This window comes from Tauraco erythrolophus, chromosome 3 (assembly GCF_009769465.1).
Source record: "Tauraco erythrolophus isolate bTauEry1 chromosome 3, bTauEry1.pri, whole genome shotgun sequence".
Taxonomy (NCBI): Eukaryota; Metazoa; Chordata; class Aves; order Musophagiformes; family Musophagidae; genus Tauraco; species Tauraco erythrolophus.
This window is the reverse complement of record NC_141467.1, coordinates 22,857,756-22,881,802: the sequence shown is the minus strand read 5'-3', so window position 1 is coordinate 22,881,802 and position 24,047 is coordinate 22,857,756. Positions and strand designations below refer to the sequence as shown.

Genomic DNA, 24,047 nt, shown 5'->3' with positions numbered 1-24,047 from the left:
ATGTCACATCAGTCCCATATTTTTCTCACCATCCAGTGGATTTTGTTCTATGGGATATTATGCTGTTGAGGGTCCTACACCCTCCCGTACCACGTGGGGTACAGGGACAGGAGGGGCCTCAGCCAAGGCTCAGCCCCTCTTCCTCACCATAACCAGGATCAGACGATGACCTGGGCTTTGCTGGGTACAAGTGCTTCTCCCTGCATCCTTGGATGCCAGCAGCAGGTTAGTGTCCCTCTGAGCACAGCTCTGGGAACAGACTTCTTAGCTGTATGAAACCAAACCAGCGTTTAGATGAAGGGAAGAGCTGTACGCTCGCGCTCCAGAAACACCCACTGGCACCGATGGGTGCCACCGAACACACCAGGAACACACAGGCACTGGACAGACTCTTCTGCTGGAGGAAGCTTACAGAAAAGTTATTTGAATTTCATAGGCAGTATTTATTCTGCACTAACTTGCTCTGGGGATATATAGTCTACGTCGACAGTATTCATGGAGAATTACTGAGAAACGACCATTCTGCAGTTCTTTGCTTTCTGCTCTTCCGCTATGTAGACAAGTCCCTAAGACAAAACTCTTAGTTACGACACCCAAGTTGTAAACCATGCTCAGTTTCAATTTAACCTTTGAGCCCACTTCTCACCAACCATATCTGTACTCTTGCCTGATCGTTCTACCTAAAACATTGCCCTCAGCATCATGGTACTAAGCCATGCCACATCACTGTCATGAATGCCATCCACTCTCTGAGAATCTCTATGAAAAGCAGCACTCTGGCAGATGAAAAACACGAACGTCAGCGTTTACTCACACCTTTTGTGGCTATGCCAAGCTGCTCCAACCACTGCCTCCGCCAGTAGCACTGCTGTGATGGCTGCAGCCAAAGCCACTCAAATGCACGTAGGTGAATGTTGGAATTTCAATGGCACAGTGAAATATTTTCTCAGAACACATCCAATGACACTGAGCTGTTTAACATTCATAATTCAGACAGCAAAATCTCATACACCTGCTTTTGCTATTTGCTATAGCCTTTTACAGTAACCATTTCACAGAATCATAGAATGGTTAGGGTTGGAAGGGACCTTAAAGATCATCTAGTTCCAACGCCCCCTGCCATGGGCAGGGACACCCTCTGCTACACCAGGTTGCCCAAAGCCTCATCCAACCTGGCATTGAACACTTCCAGGGATGGGGCATCCAAAACTTCTCTATGCAACCTGTTCTAGTGCCTCACCACCCTCTGAGTGAAGAATTTCTTCCTTAGATCTAATCTAAATCTCCCCTCTTTCAGTTTAAAGCCGCTGTCCCTTGTCCTATCACTACATGCCCTTGTAAAAAGTCCCTCTCCAGCTTTCCTGTAGGCCCTGTGTTTGGTATATGTGGTGAAGTTTTGGTAGTGGGGGAGGAACTACAGGGATTGCCCCTGTAAGGAGTTGCTGAAAGCTTCCCCGACTCCAAGTCAGATGCACCTCTGGCCAGTACCGAGACAATCAGCACCTCTGTGAATGACATTTTTAAGAAGGGGACAAAGGAACCCGAGCCAGGTGGGACCTGCAGTGAAGAGCGGAGGTAGGCCCCCAGCCTCCTGGGCAGGCAGCTGCCCACACTGGGCTGCCACCACTCAACTGGACATGACCGTGGTGGTGCAGTGTGGAGAGCTCGGACTCCCTGGGGTGCTTGCTGGGTGGTGTTTGTCCAGCCAGGACTGCCAAGGTTGATTGAGCTGGTTGTGCCCAGTGCAGCTGCAGTGGAAAAAGGACTGAGATCTGAGAGAAAAGGCCACGCAGACACCAAGGTCAATGAAGATGGAGCGGGAGGAAGTGTGCTGAGCTGAAATTCCCCTGCAGCCCGTGGTGAGACTGCAGCAGCCTCCCTGCTGCCCGTGGAGATTAACGGTGGAGCAGAGATCCACCCGCAGCCCGTGGAGGATCCCACAGTGGAGCAAATGGCTGTCCCTGAAGGAGTTAGTAGAGGACTGTCTCCTGTGAGAGAGGACCCCCCATGGTGCTGGAGGTTAACAGTGAAGCAGAGATGTTTCTACAGTCTGTGAAGGACTCCACGTCAGAGCGGGCGGCTGCACCCTAAAAAGCCGTGTCTCTGTGGGAAAAGCATGTGCTGGAGCAATCTGATGGGTAAGGACTCAACTTTGCGTGAAGGACTCACATCAGAGAAGTTCGTGGAGAACTGTCTCCTGTGGGAAGAGACCCCACGCTAGAGAAGAAGAGTGTGAGGAGTCCTCCCCCTGAGAAGGAAGGAGGCAGAAACAATGTGTTCCGAACTGATCTGCAACTCCCATTCTCTGTCCCTCTGCGCTACTGCTCAGGGGAAGGAGGTAGAGCCAGGAAGAAGGGAGGGGTAGGGGAAGGTGTTTTTTTAAGATCTGGCTTTGCTTCTCATCATCCTCATTATCCTGATGTGATTGGTAATGAATTGATTTGTCCCCAAGTCGACTCTGTTTTGCCTGTGACCATAACTAGTGAGTGATCTCTCTCTGTCCTTGTCTTGATCCTCAAGTTTTTCATTACAATTTTCTCCTCTCCACCCTACTGGGCAGGAAGAGTGCGTGAGCAGTTGTGTTCATAGGAGAGGTGCTCCAGCCCTCGGATGATGTTTGTGGCTCTCCTCTGGTCTTGTTCCAACAGGTCCATGTCCTTCTTATGTTGGAGTCTCCAGAGCTGAACATTCAGTATGCCCCTTTCCCCAAACAAAATAGCTTTAGACCACTTAGGTCTTCAATTTACACATTTATAACCCAAACTCCACTTGAAGAGTGGCACTACAACCTGCAACAGAAGATTCAGGCAGCCTGTCACGTTATAAACTTGTTTCAGAAATCTACCATGTTCACTGAACCAAGCATGACAGCCAAAAAAACCCTGCAGTGCCACAGAAGTTGATTGCTACTATTAATACCCAGAAAGAAGAGTAACAAGTACAAACTCTGAAACTACTTCAAAGATCAAGTGCAACCATCTTTATCTAGCCCAACGATGAACTCACTCTGAAATAAACAGCACAGAGTTCAGGAAATATTTCAGCACACAAATCCAGAGAACTCCAGAAAAATATGGAGGTATCAGTCAGATGGAAAAATAACACCTAAATGCTTTGAAGTTATACGAGTTAAGAAAATAAATTAATGAAAAATCCACTGCATTTCCTCCACCTCCACTACTTCAAAAAATGTAATAATATTTTGCATAGAATTTTGAAGTTTGATCTCAATTTTGAGGAGTTTTAATTGATTTTGGAGACTTGCAAATGGCACTTTAGACACTGTACATATAAAGGTCAATATTTTTTTCTGCAATTTCATCTTGATGTCAAAAATCATGAACAGCAGCTTGTAACTGCAATTCTGAGATTTTCTGTGTTCTTTTCATCATAAAAATGTATTTGAAAAAGTGGTAGTTACTAACTGACAAAACCTCCCGAGACTTTTTCTTCCAGAAAAATTGCTTCATCAATGCCTTGCTGATCTGTTTTTTTATAAATGCCACTTCTATCTTTTCCATTGTCACACTGTATTTTTGACTTCCACTATGACAGCTAGCAAAGAATGAAATTTAATTAAAAGAAAAATACACATTGCTTATGGGATGAATAAAAGTTCATTCAACCAAGGCAATGTGCTGCCACACAAACAAGCTGAAAATGTCCTTCCACAAATTGTGCATCACGCTGTCCACGCTATCAAGGAGAAGAGCAGCCCACTCCATGGGCAGCCTGGCCCGGCTCCTCTGCCGTCAGCGAGGGGAGTCTCTCTGGGGGGCTTGCCAGCAGGACACCCCCTCTAGCTGGGCACTTAATATCACAGAGTAGGCAGTTTTGCCATTGAATTCAACTAGTAGATACTTCTGGTGTGTTTCGCAATGCTACTATAATATACAAACAGTACACTTCATAATTCATTTCCAGACCATTTTCAGTCATTTCTCAGTCAGTTTCATTAAAATTATGTTTTCTAGAGCAATCCCACTACATCTATGCAATGATATTTATGCAAAGAGCAAAAAGCAGATCTCCCTTTGCTGTATGTTTGAAAAAAAATCTACTTTGAGAATTAAATGCTACTTAAAAACCTTGTGTTCAAACTGTTTGCTTAGTGTTTCAAGTCACCGTGATTATTTAATTCTACAGTGTGTGGAACAGAGTTTATTTAAATAAACATCCTATTACATATGTCCAATGTCATAACTACACATTTCAATTTAAAATCTCATCAAAATACGCTTACTAATTCACCAAACTTTATTTACTTCATAAACTATTCTATGATTTAAAACCAGTCCTAACAAAAATTAAGAGAAACCAAATGAACACTCATTAATCCGCACTACTGTAATTTAAAAAAGATGTTTCAAATACAAATCCTTCTTTAGCTGTTTGGCTGACATTTGAAAGTAATCACACTAGCAATCGCTAATCAGTTCATCACTATGAATAATAAAATACTTAACACTAGAGTTAGAAAGTCAAGTAATAGCCAAATTAAGTTGGCCTCTGGAACTGTAATTCAACCCTCTTTTACAGAATGATCGCGATACGTTCTCTACACTGTCACTTTTCACCCCCGCAGGACTCATGCCGCATCCGATGCACTTGATGGACTTATTTTTCATGAATCAGAGTTACACTGTAGAAGAGGTTGTTTTCCATTAACCTGCTCGTCTCCGTCAGCAAGTACTCCATGACCAACGCAAGGGAAGAGAAATAATGGCCCTGAGAAGGGGAAGGAGGTAAGAGAATTTCGTTCTCTTTCAGATTTTGTTTCAGAGCTTGCAATTTCTGTATTCCTCATTTTCCAGGAGCTTGACTTGAAACTCTGAAATCACTCACAGAATCTCAGAAATGCTGATTGGAAGGAACGTGTGCGAAGCCATCCAAGCCCAGCCTGCTGCCTGAGGAAGGACTATCATCAATATGAGACAAGATCAGTGGTTTTGTTAGAGGGCCTTGAAGACATCTAAGACGGACATCCCTCCACCTCTCTGTTCCAGTGTTGCGCTACCTTCCTGGTAAAGCATAATGCCCAATTTTAACCTTCCAAGCTGAAACTTGTGACCTCTTCCCTGCACCCTCTTCAGTTTCTGAACATCTCTGTTGAACTGGCTGGTCCCAAAGCTGGACACAGTATTGCAGATGGGGCCACACCAGTCCCAAGTAAAGGGGGAAAATCTTCTATGGACCTGCTGGCCACAGATGTACCGCAGTCTGCCTTATTCAGGATAAGAACACATTGTTGGGTCATATTCATTTTGGTGTCCTCTATAAACCCCAGTTCTTTTTCAAAAGGGGTGCTGCTCAGTCAGAGGATTTCCAGCCTGCATTGATAAAAAAATAGTGATGGCATGTTCCATCCATGTTCTCCAATGTTCTCCATTCATCCACATGGCCAGACACTTTATCACAGAAGACCATCAGACTCATTAGCATTAATGAGGTAATTAACCGGGTGATTAATTAACTGATTAACCGGGTGATCAGGCCCAGTCAACATGGGTTTATGAAAGGCAGGTCTTGCCAATCAAACCTGATCACCTTCTATGACAGGGTGACCCGCCTGGTTGACGAGGGAAGGGCTGTGGATGTAGTTTTCCTGGACCTCAGTAAAGCCTTTGATACAGTTTCTCATAGTGTTCTGGTGGAGAAACTGGTAACTGCTGGCCTGGATAGGCACACCCTCCTTTGGGTTAAAAACTGGCTGGATGGCCGGGCCCAAAGAGTGGTGGTAAATGGGGCTAAATCCGGCTGGAGGCCGGTCACCAGTGGGGTTCCCCAGGGCTCAGTGCTGGGTCCAGTTCTGTTTAACATCTTTATCAATGACCTGGATGAGGGGATTGAATGTACCCTCAGTAAATTTGCGGACGACACCAAGCTGGGAGGCTGTGTCGATCTGCTCGAGGGTAGGGAGGCCCTTCAGAGGGATTTGAACAGACTGGATCGTTGGGCTGAGGCCAATGGCATGAGCTTTAATAAGGCCAAGTGCAGAGTCCTTCACTTGGGGTGTAAAAACCCCAAGCATCGCTATAGGCTCGGGGAGGAGTGGCTGGAGAGCTGCCTGGCGGAAAAGGACCTGGGGGTGTTGGTTGACTACCGGCTTGATATGAGCCAGCAGTGTGCCCAGGTGGCCAAAAAGGCCAATGGGATACTGGCGTGTATCAAGAATAGTGTAACCAGCAGGAATAGGGAAGTGATCCTGCCCCTGTACTCGGCACTGGTGAGGCCGCACCTGGAATATTGTGTCCAGTTTTGGGCCCCTCGCTTTAAGAGAGGTATTGAGCTCCTGGAGCGAGTCCAAAGAAGGGCAACTAAACTGGTCAAGGGGCTGGAAAATAAAACTTATGAGGAGCGGCTGAGGGAGTTGGGGCTGTTTAGCCTGGAGAAGAGGAGGCTGAGGGGAGACCTGATTACGGCCTATAAATACTTGAGAAAAGATGGTGGGGAGGTAGGGGAAGGGCTCTTTACATTAGTGATGGGTGATAGAACAAGAGGAAATGGGCATAAGCTTAGTCAGGGGAGATTCAGGTTGGATGTTAGGAAGTATTTCTTCTCTGAAAGGGTTGTCAGCCACTGGAATAAGCTGCCCAGGGAAGTGGTTGAGTCCCCATCCCTGGATGTGTTTAAGAATAGGGTGGATGAGCTACTTGAGGATATGGTTTAATGGGGATTAGGGATGGTTGGACTCGATGATTTCTAAGGTCTTTTCCAACCTAGAAATCTATGAATCTATGAATCTATGAATTATTTGCCACTGGTAAATACATGCTGACTGTTCCTCTTTCATATGTTTGAAAATGGATTCAAAAAAACTCATGCTCCATGTTTTTTCCAGGGTTTGAGGTAAAGGTGGTCCCCAGACTGTCCTTTTTGTTCTACTCAGACAGTTAAATTTTCAGCCTTTCTCTAGCCCTCTCACACCTCCCCCAAATGCTAGCATGATAGGAGCCTGACAACCGTATCAACCAGCAGTACCTTTGGGTAAATTCCATCCAGTTTCATGGATCTGAATATATCTGTTTTGTCCAAATAGTCCTTAACCTGTTGCTTTCCCATTGCTGGCTTCTCCTACTCCTTCCTAAAACATGCTGAAATGTACAGGAGTCTAGGAGCAGGATTTGACTGTTAAGACTGAGGCACAAAAGGCGTTGAGTTCTTCAGTTCTTTTGTCCATCACTAATTTGTCTTCCTCATGCATCGATGGACTCACGTTCCTCCCAACGTTCCTCCCAACTTCTTTCTGCTTTCAGGATACATATGCCTGTAAAATCCCCTGCTGTGACCCTTTAAAGTTCCTAGTTAGCTCCAGCTGGGCTTTGATCTTCCTCATTTCATCCCTAAGTGCAGAATCAAGGCTTTTCATACTGCTTTGTTGCTCTGGTTTCCACTCCTTGGTCTCTTCCTGTGCTTTGGGAAGCTTTCAGTTTACCCAAGTGAGCTTTCTGGCATAATTTCCAGTCTTCCTGTACAACAGGTGGTTTGTTCCCAAGTTCTCACTGAGTTTTTTTTTAATAAATTCAGTAAGCACCCTTCTCCTATGAAGCAGCTTCGTAGAGGCTTCAAAGAACAAAATCCATTGAATATGTGACTGCCATGGCTACATCAGTGCTGCGGTGAGAAGGAATGTTCAAAGCGAAGGCAGGTATGGTTAACAACCAAAGTTAACGTGGAAAGTATGCCGCTACAGCTGAGAATAACGATATAAATGTATAGTCCAGGCTCACAGGAGGTTTATACCAAATGCCATAGTCTGTACCGCTGGCTGAGCATGCTGATGCGAAGCTGCTGCAGGTGCACCTACCCAGTGCTGCGAGTCAGCCTTCCAGTTCTACTGCCAACATCATTCCCGTTTCCTGCCTGGGCATCAAGGACTGACAACAGTAGAATTGTTTTGAGCGAGACAGTAGCAGGAATTGTGCTGGGGCCACTAAATTAATTTTGCACAAACTATGAAAAGAGCAGAGCAAACTCCAAACTGGCATCTGCTGATAACTGTTCTGTTTCTCACTGCAGATTTTGAGCATGAACAAATATTCATTATTGATAAAATAGGTTAATAATTTATTTCTTACTGAACACATGAACTGCACAAAATACACAGCACAAGGACAGACCTCCAACAGAGAGGAGTAAGTGTGAAATGATTAAGCAGGAAAGGAATGAATAAGCTTAGATGCCTGCCAAGGGTCACGTTCCCAAAACGACTGCATGTCTGCACCAAGGAAAATTCCGGCTATTGAGATGTCATTGTAAACATGATTAATCTTCTTTCTTTCTTTCTACCAGAATGAGATAGAAAAAAAGAAGGAAAGAAAAGGTACTTTTGGTATTATTGGAAACCAAGAACCAAGAATAGTTCCACTATTTTCCTCATAATACATTCCCGCACTTGGCAGTCATTAAGTTAGCTTGGCTTATAAGGTGCTATGGAAGTCAATTATTTTTACTGCATGGCAGCTACCTCTAAGGTTTGTGATAGATGAAGGCCAATACATGACAGTTATCAAAGTATTAAATATATTCCAGTTCCTGTGTATTTATTTTTACCTATCACGTATGGTAATACAAGAAGTGGTTTGTATTTGCATTCCTTAAACTCTCTGTCTATTAACCAGAAAATAATTTGAGTAGCCTTGTACAAAGTAAGATATATTTACTTTGCTAAGGCATGATCAATTAAAGTTCTCACATACTTGGAGGAGCAGAAACAACAATCATATATAGAGATTATGATACTTTCACTTTGTAAACTCTAAATCTTTCGCGTTTACAGTATAAAATAATTTATAATAGCAATCTACCCAAGCCCTTGAAGAATGGCTGACCATATAACACATCCTCCAGCAATAAAACATAATGATAGGGCTCATGCTATGAAAAACTATTATTTGTTTACATAAATTAGCCTCCATTTAGTAATTACACTGTATGTCTGCCATAAGGTCAAGAAAAATGTAACCCTGGCAGAAATAATACTCCATGTATTATAGTCTAGACAGAGGTATGTCAGAGAATTATGGGAGATAATTAATCAGTTAATGCTTTTCATACGTTTCATGATATGTGGAGCCACGATTCTAGAATAAAATGTTTGTGCTAATGCAGTCGCTTTCCACTTTCTTAAAAGAAATACTTAAAAGAAATACTACCAACTGTTGTTATTCAGGCCAAAGACTACCAAAAAAGACAAGTATATAGCGATATAAAAACATACACCCCCCCCAACAGATGCACACACATCTTTCTTTCTGGTTTATTAGCAAGTAATGATATCTTTTCATTATAGATAACAATAATATCAAAGAATTTATAGCTCCTATATGTTTGAAGGAGCAAATAGTAAACCAAACTGATTATTTACAGGTCATCTGTGTATACACAAGTATGACACATAGCAGTAGTATGCCTCTACGCGAGTAGTACCGCATTCAGGCGCCTAGTTAAGCAAGCCACCTAAAACAAGTCATAAATTGCTTTTACAAGCAAAGGAAGGTGACTGATTTCCTTGAACTCCTCCAAGGTGAAGATGCTGCCTACTTAACTTTGGGTACCTCAATTTTCTTGATTAAAACGCAAATCCAAAAACACGCCAATCCAAAAAAAAAAAATTCTGGGAAATCTGGGATTATTTCAGTGCTCACAGGAATATTTTAGTTCACTTTCCTACAATCTAACTGAAGGCAAAATAAAAATTACCAGTGGTCTCAAAAGTAAAGCCAAAACAAAATAAAAAAACCCGTAAACACATTGCTCTTGTAAAAACAATTAAAAATTCCTGCATCTTCCTGTAAATCATGTACAATTTCAGTTCAGAAAAATGCATCATTCATGTGAATTTCCTTTTCCCCCATTTCAGCACCGGCCATCCCAGTGCAGCCATGCTCCAGATGATTTTGCTGGTGGATCCTGTCACTCTCACTGAAATCAGTGGATTTCTGCCACTTCGTCCTGCTGTAGGTGAACGTAAACAGAGTAATTCATCTCTGCTGTGCCCCCTTTATCACCTGGGCTATAAAAAGGATGGCCTCCCACCTCCAGCCAGTTTGCTAACTAAATACGAGATCTCCCTTGCTTCTGTGGGGCTACAAAACTCAAACACTTCTGAGGTCACCAGCTGTGCCCAAGGCCAGGCAGCCTTAGGTCTGCCATTGACTGCAAGTGCTTACCTGAGCAGCCTGGAGTGCACCCAGACTGTGAGCACAAGCAGCTAACTGTAACTCATGAGGAACTACTACCACTACAGACTGCATGTTTTCTCATATTTGCATGGATTAGAAGACCCTCCTTAGTGTGAAGCCTGGCAATCCAAGGTTATCAATCAAAATCATCTGACCAGTCTACCAAAAAATGTCCTCAATGCAAATTAATTATATAAAATGAATCTGGAGAATGTTTTTTCATGAAAATGTCTTTCATGAAAATGAATATTTTCATGCAAATAAAATAGCTTTATTTTCTATTTTATTATGCATTTTACTTCATTAGAGGATTAAAAAAAAAACCAAACAAACCCACATTTGTATATGCACAATACTTACATTATACCCTTTAACGACTATCGCTTTGGAAAAACTTTCCAAGTATTGTACTTCTGCGCATAGTAAATCAGATATAAAGACGGATGAATGACAGCAGGGGAAGAGGAGGAGGTATTTCACAATGCTACTGCCCTTCAAGAGAAAACGCTAAAGCTGTAACCAGCTAACTATAACAAATGAGCACCTGACAAAAAGAAATGAGCTGTGAAAGTAAAAAAGCTGCACTAGGATGAATACTTCAGAAGCACTCACGGAAATCCTCTGTATGTAGTGTGCAATCCTAGCTAAAAACACTATCAGGCACATATTAAATGTTTTCATATAGTACATGCAGACGCAGCTAAAATACAGGATTTTTTTTTTTTTTTTAAAAAAGAATGTGTTCATTCTTTCCAAAGGAAACTTTCTCAACAGTAATAAAGAACTTGAAAATACAATATGAAGCTAATTTAGGGAAGGCAATAGAAAAAAAAACTGTAAATCCCACAAAATCCCTCTAATACCCTTTTTTAACTTTTAAATTTTTGAAGAAGGAAGCCTTCCATTCTGCCTCTCATACTAGACAGAAACTAAGCACAGACTTTTCTGAGAGAAAACAGGAAAATCTTCTTGTCCTGTTCTGTTGCTGCAGCGGGACTGAGGCTCTTTCTGAGGCACGCGATGCCTGCGAGGCTGTGTGCTTATCAGTGAGCCACGGCTGGAGATCAGCATCACCTCGCCCCTTGCCCTCGCTTTGAACCCTCGCACTCCACGCGCGTGAGATTTAGGTTTAGCATGTCCAGAGAAACATTCACATTGGATAAAACTGATGAAACTGAGTTAGTGACAGTCAGTACACGTTTTTTACTTCTATCTTTATGCAAGTCTCATTTTTCCCCCAAATTGATGGTCCGCTTTGCTAATCCTCTCGGAAAGGGGGAAATCCATTTGATTGCAAGTAAAGGACTTCATCTTTCTTTTGCCAAATGTTCTTACTAGACTGTCTTCTCTACTCAAGGAAAAATCTTGCAAAGTGTTAAACCTCCTCTGCAGAGATGGGCAGTGGCAATAAGAACACAAGCTCAGCACTCACTGGGCAGTTTCACAGAAGATGTCATCCAGAAATGATCTCCTGCTTTTCAGTCTTCAGCTCAGACATCATGAGTGACTGTAGGCAAAGAAGGCTTGGCAGTCTGCAGTCTACTTCATCACACCCCGCAAGAGCCATATTTTTATTTATTTACTTACTTCATCAGGAGGCTTCCTGGGAAAATATTTCCAAAACATGTAAAAAAGTCTGAGTGTGGATAGCATGGAGTGCAGGTCTTGGGGCTTCAGTGCTAAGGATATTAGTGGAGAGCATTTCTCATGAGCTCTCTCTCAGTAGCTCACCAACTTGCAGAAATGTGGAATGCCATCAAAGCCTTTTCTTAGCGAAACACTTGAGCTGCTGACATTAATTACTCTTGTGCTTGAAGTGAGACAGTTCACATGCCCAAAAAATTCTGAAAGGGAGTGATAAAATGTTTACTCTGTGATGTTGGCTGGCTTATCCAGAAGGATGAAGCAAGCTCAGTGTGCTTCAAATACACATTTCTACTGAAAATCCTCAAACTGAGCAAAGAGACTAAATGATCTTCTCACTCCTAGGGGAAGCTTCTTCAGATGTGAAGCAGTCTATCATAAGATAATGAGGGAAAGCTGCACAAGCACACCCTGCCTTTTCTTCACTATGCAAGGCCATGTGCTTTCACATGTTCCTTTTTCATATTGCCTAGTAACGCAAGCAGTTTTAAGAGGAGAAATATACAAATCAAGAGATTAACGCCAAAGAACCTCAACCTTACCATATATTACTTTAGTGTCTGTGGTGGAATTGAATGGGCATACAAACTCTGGATGATTGTGTTTCTCATTTTCCTTGGGTAAATAAAACATCATTCTCTATCATCAGTCACTATGACCATGAGTGGTGCTACAGAATTGTCACAATCAGTTATTCTCTCATGCTGAGACAAATGATATTTTCTGTGGAGCCAGACTATATCAGTTTTTCAAAGCACCCATTCAAAAATGACTACTTGGGATTTCGGACAGTCAGCAAAGCAACAGCAGAGGTACCCTCTGGTTCCCACTGATTCCTGTGGCCCTTGTGATTGTTTCCAATGGGCCACACAGTTGAGACAGAATCAGCTCCAGCTCTTCAGTTTCCCATGCAGCGACTGCATGGATGCGCTGGCATGTTCTAAAACACACGTGGCGTCGCACAAGCTTGGGGACTCTTCCCAAAAAGAAAATAGCCGTGCCACTGTGATACTTGGCTCTGCAGCTGGCCAGCAAGGAGGCCTGTTGTAGTCAGCTGGGCTTGGAGTCAGCCCAAATCAAGTCAGCAGGCCACCAACGTTCAGATCATACTTTACTACAGTGCCTGCCAAGCTAACGCTCCCTATTGCATAAACAAAAACTGTTCTGAAATGAAAAAAAAAACCAAACCGAGAATTTAAGCCCTTTCACAAAACAAACCATTCTACTTTCTTCAGGGCATTCACATCCACATGGCTTAAACCTTTGACAGAGGGAAACATAAATTAACACTACCTAACCACGCAAATATGAGCGGACATCTAATTTGCACATTAGGCACTAGTTAACAGCAGGCAACCAACCCGAAGGGAATTAAAACCACCAAAAGCTGGGAAAACAGTCACTCAAAACATACTTGAGATATTCAACACATCCCTAATCCAAGGCTAGGGTACACTGTAAGCCACTCAGCCTAAAAGGCAGCAGCTGATAGTTTTGCCATCACTGCTGAGCCTAAGAATACCGTAAGATGAAAGCAAAGGTACTGAGGCACATTCATTCTTTTCATATGTGCGTGTATAATTTCCAGCAACAGTAAATTAGTAAATTACAGGAAGAACACCCTCCTGCCACAGCAACAAGTAAATATTTATAACTGTATGACAGACAGTTAAGTTGTTGGGTTTTTTCCTAAAAACCCCCACATACAATCATGTTAAAGAGAATAAAACATCCTAGTTGATGAATAGGAACTAAATTTCAGCTAATTATAAATCATGAGACTCTGACATATAGGTCCAATATGTCTAATTTGTACCCAAACATGAAGCCCCACTGAAATATAAATGAGTTTCCTTGTTTGCCCAGGGATCACTTAAATCATATTTTGAAGATGGATGTTGACAGATCACTTTTTGGCTATCTCAGTGCAAAATAAATACACTGGGAGTGGAGTTCATTCTGCATTTGAAGGCAGATTTAGGCAGAGCAGCCCAGCGTCTCTTATCGGATAAAACGATGGAGGAAGGAGGTACGCTACCAAAGCTTGTTACATGCTTTTAAGCACAAAAGAGCAAAAAGTGTCTGGAATTATGCTGCACTATTTTTCAGGCCAAAGAAGAATACAAAAGGCATTCCATAGCATTACTTTAAAACCAAAATTTCTGGTTGAGATTTTAAGCAACTTGAGCTCAGAATGAACTTCCAGAGCTATGTGGAATTTGTAGCGTCAATTTGATAGGCTGAAGTAATGCTTTTATCAGAAATGCTGAAAAAGCATTAAACTTCAGAGTGCTATTTGAATACTACTGCTATAATTAACACAGTATGACCTTGCATAAACCTTATAAACTTGTTCATGAATATGCAAAGTGGGAGTAACTGCACTGTGAAGCAGAAGTGGTGTGTGTAAGTATCTGACACAGCTACACGTTTAATTCTGTTGGTACTTTTCTCTCGAGTATCTTCTGAATAAAAATATTACAGCAGCAATCAGAGGACACTGATCTATTCATACTAAAATCTCCCTCTCCCTCCAATCTTAACATTAGAGCTTTATTTCAGCTACATTTCTGAATGCTCGCACCATTCAGTAAGGAACGATCTCTCCTACGTCCTGCGGAAATTCACCTCTGAAATGTTATGCTTAACTGGGATGCAATTTGTGGCCTCTCAGATGGGCTTGTGACTTTTTTCTAGACTACATCTTTCAGCTTCTTGAAAAGGTGAAATATGCCTTCCACAGCAGACTGACTCTTCATTAATTGCCTGTGATGTTTCCCGTTTTTGTTTGTGGTTGGAAGACCTGGAATATAGGTCATTTTTACATATGACCTAGTGAAAGTTTCAGGCCTTTTTGAAAATACATTTTGCATAGTTCATGCTCATGAAAACAGCCTGTCTGAAAGTTGTCGATTGAGGTGCCTGAAATTAGACACTTAAACTCAGTGTCTAAACTTTTCTATCAGAAGTAGTGTGGCCAGCAGGAATAGAGCAGCGATCGTCTCCCTGTACTCGGCATTGGTGAGGCCGCTCCTCAAATACTGTGTTCAGTTTTGGGCCCTTCACTACAGAAAGGACATAGAGGTGCTGGAATGTGTCCAAAGAAGGGCTATGAAGGTGGTGAAGGGTCTAGAGCGCAAGTCCTAGGAGGAGCGGCTGAGGTAGCTGGGGTTGTTCAGCCTGGAGAAAAGGAGGCTGAGGGGAGACCTTATCACTCTCTACAACTACCTGAAAAGAGGCTGTAGTGTCGGTCTCTTCTCCCAAGAAACAACCAGTAAGACAAGAGGAAATGGCCTCAAGTTGCACCAGAGAAGGTTTAGTTTAAATATTAGGAAAAATTCCTTCACCAAAAAGCTTATCAAGTATTGAAACAGGCTGCCCAGGGAACTGGTTGAGTGGTTAGAGGTATTTAAAAGATGTGTAGATGTAGTGCTTAGGGACACAGTTTACTGGTGGACGTGGCAGTGTTAGGTTAACAGATGTACTTGGTGATCTTCAAAGTCTTTTCCAACCTAAACGAGTCTATGATTCTATGATTGTCAACAACATCAAAACTGCAAATGATTTTCAGAGCTGGTGAGTCAGTGATAAGTCTAGAAATACTCAAAGCCTTTAAAAACCAGGCTCTTACATAGACATTCTTAAAATGCATGCCATTAGGTAAATACAACTTGGAGTTTACTCCTTTCTGTCTTGTTTTAAAAGATAGGAGACCACAGTTCAGGTCATTTTCCCTCCTGTGAACTATGTTTCCATATGATACTCTAGGAGGCACTATCAAGCTTATTAAAGACAGTTTTTCAAAATTCATTGTGTACAAGTAATACAGAACTTCTGAGCTAATATCCTTAAAAGTTAGCCATGTGCCATTCAGCTTCAACTTGGAAAGTCAAAAGACAAAATACGACTGTTCTGTTGATAGGAGGAGAATTACAAAATCATCAGCAAAGGTCCTGGTCCTACTGTAAGAAATCAGCTCTGTTTATATCCAACTGAAGATATTCAGAGCTTGCACCAGTCAGTAAAAACAGAAACATATTTTAGCTTCAATAATCAGCCCTTTTCTATGTGTACGTATATACACAAAACCACATGTATACACAGGCACATATGTGCATGTATCAGTTTAGATTCTCAAGAAACATGTTTCACATATATATGAAAGAATGTTTCTTCATATATATGTATGTTCCTTTAGAAACTAAAAGATGATGAATAATACAGTTTGTGCTACTTTTTTTTTATGCTGCTCCCACATCTTTTGTCAGTATGCAGCAGAATGTTATATTCAAAACAGATTAGAGAAGTTCCTAAGAAGAGGAATCAATAGACTTTGGATACTTAGAAGAGAATTGGAAGAGAAATAAGACGGCGGGATAAATGCATTAGCTATAAATGTCTGTGAAACAGATCATTCATCCACAAAACAGTTAAAACATTTGATATTCAGGCTTCACGGTTAACACAAATTGTTTTAACAAGGTAATTTGTTCCTTCCAAGAGTTCATATATCCAGAAAATATTAATGGTTCAGTTACATCCAATTCATGTTTTAAAAGCACTTTCTCCCTTTGTTTTTCTACTTTGAGAGCTTACATATTTTTTCAGCTGAAAAATAATTAATGGTATTTTCTGAAAGGTCTGACAAGTATTAAAGTTTGAAAATTTGAAATGTATGGGGCTTTATAAAGAAAAACTACTTGAGTTACTCCCCCATACAATTTCTAATCAACGAATATGGCGGAAGACAAATATTTTAATAGATCATTGATTTTCACAATTGCCCCTGTCCCTTTGGTATATGATGAAAAATTAAATGGAATATGGAAAAAATTTTTAAAAAAGCATTTTATGATTTTGAATCTAAAACTAGATTAAGAAGCTTAAGGCAGTAAATTCTTAACATTCTTTAACATCCTCAGATGAGATTCTATTAACTTAAATTCACAGGAAAAAGGCTCCAGACTGTACATCAAGACAAAAGCTTTCAAAAATATTTTTTGTCAGGATTTTTTCAGACAGTCTTTGGACAGAGATCGTTTTGTGATAAGTAAGTCTGACTCTTCAGGTTAAGATGACATTGTACAGTGTGTCTCCTGTTGATTTTTAAATTTCAGATTAGGGATTGTAAACCTCCCTATAAACAACTGCGATTCCAAATTCAGTTTTCACCTGACTTTTCCTTATAAGTCTAAATGAATCAGAAACTATAAACCAAAGATACAGTATTTCCCTAACACAAATAAAGCAGTCACAGCTGAAACTGAAAAGGAAAAAAAGAAGTCAAACTTTCACAGAGCTTAATGAGGTAAGGTACTAGAATCTCAGTGGGGAGGCAAGTAAATTGGGTGATTACTCTAACATGCCACACCGAGGTCTGGCAATTTATGAAAGATGAATATTAAGATTAAATTTGTAAGTGATAGGTATAATACTGTATTTAGAGCTTTGAATTATCTAAACCACTTCAAAGTATTCAAGTTTTGTGAAATTAGTTAGCACAATATTGTACTAAAGCTATTTTCATTTTTCAAATCACAAAACTATGTGAAGTACAGTTTGTAAATAACGCCTTTCAGGAGAGAAGAAAGTAATAGGAAAAGAAAGTCTGATTTTGTTGCTGTCTTTCATATGATTTCACACTGATTTCAGATGGATTACTCTGTGACTGGAATTGCAATACTGGTGTCACAGTGCTTTTTAAAAAATGTATTAAGATCTTGCTTAAAAATGATAATGAATCAGCAGATAAGAATACTAAAAATTGTACTTTATAAGCTACTTTTCAATTGAAAATGCCTAAGAAACTCTCATCAAGAAACTGAGAAAAGGGAAAGTCAGGAGAAAGAACGACAATTCATATACTGTAGTGAAAAAGCACAAAACAAAGATCTGACTATTCCTACATAATGGCCAATGTGAACTATTTATTAGCATTGTATATGCAGCTCTCAGATATTATTTACAGTTTCCAGCAGTGAATGCATCAGAAAACCAAAGGCACAGAAGACTGAAAAAACTCAAAAAAACCTCCTGGCATATTTGTTAGCATTCAACCTTATGTGATACAACCTTATGTCTGTAAAATCTGTCAACATTAGAGATTCAGAAACATTTGTCAACTATTCTGGAGACCATTACTTTTCCTATGATATTGAGCATGACCACTGATAATCCTGAGGCAACTAAATTTTAACCACAGTACTTTCACAAACCAGCTCAAACAAGAGGAGGAAGAGAAAATGGCTGAAGACAACCAAACCGGAGTCTTAGAAGAAAGCCTCCCATGGAAGATGACAATGGACTTTCCATTTACCAGATAAGCACAACAATGTCATAGCCACCAACCCCGTTACATCTTCTTGATTTACATCACCTTCTCATCCAGTGAGATCTTGAAATGGAAATGCGAGGCTTGTAACTAGTCACAAGTGAAAGTGTGAGAGCTGTTCAGTTTATTGGGGGTGGTGGGTATATGAGGAACGTTAGCTAAGGCACTACCTGGACAGAGCATGACCATCTCAGAGGTCAACTTACACTTTTCTGCCTTGCCCAAACTCAAACTCGACATTTTGTTCAGTGACAGATTTTCAACAGCGACTGGGAAAGCTAAAAAAGAAAGTTCCCGCTGCTGTGAAGCAAAAGTAAATTCAGCCCTCTCCAAATGTTTTGGCTCTACAAAAGAGCATCCACAAAGACTAAGTGAGATGAAATTATCTAAAGAAGATGGATGAAGGCCAAATAAATTTCTGAAGCAGTTAGAGAGGAGAGAAAGGTGCATCTGGATAACAAGGAGGATTTGAGATCAGAAAGATGTTAAAAAGTCGTACTATGGTTCAAGGACCTGGGTTTAGAGGGAAGGAAGACCAAACTGCTCAGGACAGCCATTCAGATTATTACAGCTACCTGGGAAGGATTCAAGAGTTATAATATGCACAGTCTTTTGCAGGCAGATATGAGCTTATTTTGCACGAGCTGACCAGAAGCCATTCTGCTATGACAGCGTACAATCAAGCACTTGGTAGTAAGCTTTGCTGCAAAGCAGTGTGTATTAGATCAGGCAACGTACCATTCTCATGTGGCCACAAGTCCTCAGGCTGACCCAGAGTGCAGGCTACAGTAAGCTCACATCAGTTTGCAAATGGGCGTGCACATACACTCACAAAAAAAGAAAAAAAAAAAAGAAAAAAAAAAAGAAAAAAAAAAAAAGAAAGATTTCAAGACCAGTGTGCAACGAATCCATCAATTACGAGGTAGGATGAACTGAGGTTTGCAGGATAAGGGATGGATATCAATCCCTGAGAAGCAGTTGGGAAAAATTACCAGGAACATAAAGCTTATGGTGCAGGGAGACCATCACTGAGCATGCCCATTCAGAGAAGGGGCACTATGAAGCCCCAAATTTATAATGGACAACTCTTTCAGAGGTAGCTCTTTAACAGAGACAGGCTAAACATCGGAACTGTCAGACGTATAACATGCTACAGGTCTTTATGGAATAACTTCTGTCAGTGATTTGAACAACTTTTTTCTAGTGATTGGAACGCAATGCAACACAATTATACTAACAAACTCTTTCCAAAACCAACACAACGCAGGAACAAACGCCTAGCTTCAGTCACACATCCCAGCGTAGCTGGTATTCAACTATACATACCTGCATTTAAGTCCAAAACAAGCATATTTGCAATATGGAAGTTATTTCCTTCTGCCTTTCATTCTCTTTCAATTACATATAAAGCGTCAATAATAATCATTACTTTTTCCTTTAAACTTTTCAAATATCGCTTCCAAAAGGGAGACATTTCATTTATGAAACAGTGCAAAGACAAAAAGGTGCTTGCTATAGATATGTAAAAAATACTGCTATTATACTTTGCCTTTTAGATTTTTGTTTTATTTAGCTCTTTTATGGCTATCTGCTTCAGATGCAGCATACAACATAGACTGTATTACTGATACACACTATTCACCTATCGATTTTCCTGTCATGTATGTAAAAATATTAAATAATCAATTTTCATGTATCTGAGATAGATTACAGAACCTCTAATATACAAGGAGAAAAAATATCAACGCTTAAAAGAATTTGCCTAATATGTTAAAATATTTCAAGAAAATGCTACAGATTGGAATTCAGAAATTGCTATGACTCAATCCTTTTTGTAGGTTTTGTCAGAACTGAAACTCTTCTTACTCACCCTATTTTCATTCTCACATCTACAGTGATTCTTAGGAACGGACAGATCATATTGCACATATTTATATAAATGCATGTTGGTGTTGCATATACAAATTTGGCATACAAATACAAATATAAACACATATCATACTTGTTAAGGATCTATTTAAGTATTCTAGTTGCACAATGTTAAATTGGTTGCTCTCTTATTGCAATCCATTTCTCATCTTCACAGAGGAGAAAAAATTTACTTTATATATTTATCATAACTCCAGCAATGGCATCTGGAACCAGTAAGGCATGTTACTTTTTGTGAGCATCTTCATTATTTTTTGTGCTGATTAAATTGGGTGTAATAGTGAGAACATATTGACTTCACTTAAGCAACTGGGGAAATGGGATAAATCTATGAGGAGAAGAACATCTGTATTATACAAGCATGGATAAGAAGATTGATCAAAGCTGTTAAGAAAAGAAAAAAGGAGAACCCATAGCAGCACTTCTAGAGATTGTTTTTTGAATGGCCTGAAGCTTGTTTTCTAATTAATTTCCAACTTTAAGGTTTACAGCACTGGAAGTCATCGTCTTTGCTGACACACAAACCAATTATTTACCTTACAGACGCCTAAGAACGAGAAATAACAATTCAAGACAAAGCAAGATGATTAAGGCAAAGCAAATGTTTTGCAGTACTCACCTTAGGCACCCAGTGGCATTGCGCAGCACCTGTGATGAATGGAGTTGTATTTTATGATCATCCTGGAGAGGAGAGTTTTCCCATCCAGAGTGGGGGATGATCACTGCATTGGTCAACACTGCGAGGGCATCCTGGATGATTGGCATTTTCAGTGCATCACAGGAGGATAGATTCCAGAGAACTCCTACAAAAAAAAGGGTGAATGACTAATAATTAACACTTCTGCAAAAACCATCGAATAGTTCCCATTTTTAGAAAAAAACAACAAAACATTTCACAGCATTAGTGCACCTAATAAAGCTATTTCTGCCAAGAAAAGAAGACTACATTGTAAATGGAGCTGAATGATACCTGCATACTTTTGCAATGGGAATACAGCTTTGAATACACAACAACTAATCACAGCAACACTGGCCATTTCTCAGACCTAAGCCTAAAAACTGAGCAGCTAGTTATGATCTAGGTTAGTTGGTATTACAAGCAAAAAGACTTCCTTCACAACCTGAGACAGTAGTACGGTATTAGTCTGGCCTTCGACAAGCCAGTTTTTATTTCGTAAATAAAACACTATGCAAAGTTACCGAATACTACTGGTTTTGCACAGAAACAACAAGCTTAATGGTGCAACTCACAAGGCGATTTACTGGTATTAAAAAAAACAACCCTTGTTAAAATTCATAATGTACCAAAGAAAACGAAAGGCAATCAAGAACCAAAGCTTTCTGAGCACAGCCACAAGGATCACAGCCACTGCAGATGTGCCACACACAAAGCAGGCAAGAAACTGTTGGGGGCAAACAGACTCTGGGTTTCATTCCCCCACGCATATTTGCTGGAAAAGAACATTTGAGTTTAGTGATGCGCCGAGAGCCTGCTGTTGCTGGGCAGCTACTAGTGCAGGGGGAAGCTGGAGGGCAATACGCTGCTCTGAAGCAGCAGCGGTCTTTATTTTTGCTGTATGTTCTGCCAGGAGCAGCTTTAAGAGCAAGCCTGCCTCCTCCTACCTCTCCCTTTGCCAATACACATCCTCTTCTCTCCTTCTTACTTTCCTTCCTGCAGTGACAGTAGCCTGGCCCCACACCTAAGCTTGCAGGGCAAAATTCAGTTTTGCCTTTACAGCTCTCGAGTCTTGAATCAATGTGGAGAAGGATTATTGCCATCGTATACACAAGGTTGCATCACACCACCAAAAGGCAGAGAGAACGGTGGTGAGAGAAAACTGCTAAAGACCTCATGAATGCAGACTCAGACATTTATAAATCTAAACAGCAAGAACACCACTTCTTTAGCATTCTCTGTTTTGAAGGGGAGGCATAATTAACAGGAATCAATCTACATTTTTGTGGGTTTTTTTTTTTTTTTCCCTTTAAAATTAGCTATCTCTATGAGGAGAAGTTTCAGTTATACAATTTCATGTTTTTATTTTATAGGGAACTGTATGCAAAGACTGTTATGCAGTTTAATGTAAAAATTTTGCTTAGTATACCAATTAAAAAACCACCCCATTTTAAAATAATCTGTATGTGGTAAACAGGTAGAAACTGACAGACTTCAGCTACAGACCAAAAATACCCTCATATCAGCAGATACAAGAATACTGTTCGTTTTTTTTTCATTTAAGAATTGCTGTTTTAAAGGGAAAAAAGAGTCTTTGCTTGAATTCTGTTCTGAATGTCTTTATGAAAAGTAATACTGTATTTAAAGGAATAAAGACCTTCATAAATACATTTATTCTCACTTCTCTGTGACCTATTCTTGGTAAGCTTTACTGGCACATCTGCTATTCCTGAAATACCTAGCATTTTGCTAGTTTTAGTCAGTACCAAAATCAACGTGGTTGTCTTTTTTTTACATTTATCTAGACAAGTGTAAACGATGTGCATGGTATAGAAGTAGAGAATCAGGATGCAAATCTTTCCCCTTCAAGGTCTGATTTAGTTCTTATGCAAGACTATGTGCTGCTTTTTTGTGAATAAGTTCTGTTTTGGATGTGAAGCAGAGAAGAGTGCTTTGATGGCAACAAAACAGTGCTTTGGGCTTCAAGAACTAGTCCTAAACTGGAAAATACAGAAGCAAACATAAGATCCCTGTCTAGCAAAATATTTAAAAATGTGTATGAACACGCTATTTGTTATTCACTCTAGGTTCTTGCTAGAAGAAGCTTTTAAAAAGTAAACTCACATAACCATTATGGTAAGCTGGTATTCAGCGATAGCTGAGATGCCCAGAAATATTCTTTAAACCCTTTTTCTCTGTTTAAAATCCACTTGACACTACTTTTGCTCAATGAACTGCTAAAGTAACAGGCGAGCTTCAAATCCAAGTGAAAACCTACATGTTCACCCAAGAGTCAAAAAGTGGGGTCTGGTTTCACTAACTGGAAATTAAACCTTCACAGTAAGAGGACGAAAGGATCACTAGACTAAATTAGCTGTTCTGACTTCTCCAAAAATGACTGTAAGTCAAGGCAGAATCAAGCAAAACGGCACTGCCCAGTAAGCCTGACGCTGTCTTCAAAGTTTTTGCACCTCACATGCAGCTTTAAGGTGTCAGATAATCTTCTTCCACTCTAGAAGCCTTTTATCTAATTTTAAGCCTTTGAATACTACCAACCACATTAACGAAAAAAAACAGTTTTATTCTGACAAGTTATAATTTATTCTCACAAGTAGTGGAGTCTGCTACTTGCTGAGGTTGGTATTTTAAGTGCCTCCTTGTACCCTTCCTTAATTAAGGATTTGCAATTATGAAAGAGCACTGGCAATTCACTTCCCTTTACTTTCGCTGAGGACGACCTGGAGCTACATTTATGTGGGGTCCAAGAAGATAATCCATTCCCTTGACTTTGCAAGGGGAAGTGATTAAAAAATAGATCTTTTACCTGAGGCACCTTCCATTATGGAGCCACCTCTTCTCCATATGCCTGTGAACACATTTTTCAAGCATATATGCTATAGTAACACTATAGTAAGGAGCTGGTCACTGAGACCATCTGCCACTTTACTCCGAAAGCCCTGACTGAATTGGGTTTCTGTGCACAATAAGAAAGTCTGGAATAGCCTCAGAGGTGCCTTGACTGCCTCTTAAATCATCCGTGTGTCATCAGCTTCCCACAGGAAGGGAAGGGACTGGACTTGGCATACCAGTGATTTATCACGAATAGCGGGACCCATCCTGCTGGATATGTACTGGAAAAGAGCTGTTCATCCAACAACTCAATAGTCCAGCACAACAGTTCAGCATCTGTAGACTGACTCTTGAGAGAGAAGGGGAAACAAGGAACTAATCAGATCAGTGCTGCACCTCTCTTAATCACTTGCATTCATAGATCATGGAGCAG

General features: G+C 40.5%; 1 protein-coding gene across 3 annotated transcripts in view; it reads right to left on the bottom strand.

Annotated features, from left to right (window-relative positions):
• The window catches only part of CTNND2 (catenin delta 2), a 566,505-nt gene that overhangs the window by 124,733 nt on the left and 417,725 nt on the right, over nucleotides 1–24,047 (bottom strand). For all 3 annotated transcript variants that reach the window (XM_086609047.1, XM_086609048.1, XM_086609049.1), the window contains one exon: nucleotides 20,708–20,891. In XM_086609047.1, coding sequence (XP_086465173.1) covers nucleotides 20,708–20,891 — 184 coding nt within the window. The remainder of the gene's footprint in view (nucleotides 1–20,707; nucleotides 20,892–24,047) is intronic.